The sequence below is a fragment of the Echinops telfairi genome, unplaced genomic scaffold (genome assembly GCF_000313985.2).
Source record: "Echinops telfairi isolate 266 unplaced genomic scaffold, ASM31398v2 ScPeMD7_7469;HRSCAF=8507_1, whole genome shotgun sequence".
Classification (NCBI taxonomy): Eukaryota; Metazoa; Chordata; class Mammalia; order Afrosoricida; family Tenrecidae; genus Echinops; species Echinops telfairi.
This window is the reverse complement of record NW_022111373.1, coordinates 100868753-100870022: the sequence shown is the minus strand read 5'-3', so window position 1 is coordinate 100870022 and position 1270 is coordinate 100868753. Positions and strand designations below refer to the sequence as shown.

General features: G+C 42.0%; 1 protein-coding gene across 1 annotated transcript in view; it reads left to right on the top strand.

Moving 5' to 3' along the window:
• The first annotated feature begins 249 nt into the window (after positions 1-249).
• Positions 250-1270, top strand: part of ITGA1 (integrin subunit alpha 1) — a 140596-nt gene continuing 139575 nt past the window's right edge. Inside the window, exons 1-2 of the mRNA XM_045285243.1 lie at positions 250-286; positions 1119-1239. Coding sequence (XP_045141178.1) covers positions 250-286; positions 1119-1239 — 158 coding nt within the window. The remainder of the gene's footprint in view (positions 287-1118; positions 1240-1270) is intronic.

Here is a 1270-nt window from a genome sequence, read left to right as displayed (position 1 = left end):
CAAGGTAGAGAGCCTGCCTAGCATCCATGACACATATATCAACCCCTCTGAATGTACATCTTCAAAATCACTTCAACAGAGGAGACCTCAGCTTAGCTTGGGTCAATTTCTCAAAATGGGAGGTGAGGGAGGAGATTATTCAGTTGCTGCCTTACAAAACTGTGCTACAGTCCCTCAGTCCCATAGACATTCCCACCATTATGAAAAGGAAACCTTCCAGAAATTCAAGTCAAGATGGGGGAGTGGGCCATGTCGACTTCAGAGAAGGCAAGGACAATCTCTGTTGGTAGGAAACCAGGGATGAGCAACCTCCCAATGGAAAAAAAATGCTTAACAATACTTACGTGGAACCCAAGGGGAGAATTCCCTTGGTATTCGATTCCTAATTAGACATTGTGTATTTAGTTTTTATGAAGCCTCTGGTGACCGTGACCCCATCCATGTGTTATAGACGACTGGGACGTTAGACTGTTCTTTCAAGGCATATGACATCCTTCAGAGGCCACACCAGACTCAATGTTAACAACTCTGTAAGGAGATTTAGTGTGAGCATCCACCCAGTGCTGACTTGAGTGAGGGTAGCCGAGCAAATCTCGGGCTGCCATCCAAATCTCTCTCTGGGTGGAGACAATTGGTTTGCCATTCCATTTGAAGCAGAGGGAAAAGCATCCTCTCTTGAGACCTTAAAAGGTGAGGTTTTGCATAGCCAAAATGGAAAATGAGACCGTTTCTATTGAGTCAGTGACCATGGGTTTTTGTAGGGCTCACTAAAACACTGTCTGCAACTGGATGAGCCATCTGTGAGCACGAGCCTCTGCCGATCCTTCCTTGAACATTCTGAAGTCTTTAGTTCTGAGGACAATACATACACTAAATTACCATGGAATTTTGTTTGAACATGAATATTTGCATGCTTTGAAGCTTTTGTGTTGATAATTCTTCCTGTAATAAGCTTAATATCATAAGCCTTTCTTATTGTGCTTGTTTTGGGAGCATCATTGCTCCTTTAAATAAGCTTGCCACTTTCAAGAGGTCCTCTTTAATTCAATATATGATGGTACCTTGCTTTACTCTGTGTAACTGGATTTTTTTCTCTCTCTCTCTCTGCTCTTTTAAAGCTATTTTAGGCTTCTGTGTATCATTCAACGTCGATGTGAAAAACTCCATGACTTTCAGTGGTCCCGTGGAGGATATGTTTGGATATACTGTTCAACAATATGAGAATGAAGAAGGGAAATGGTAAGTCGGGGAGTGTTTCTTTTTTTTTTTT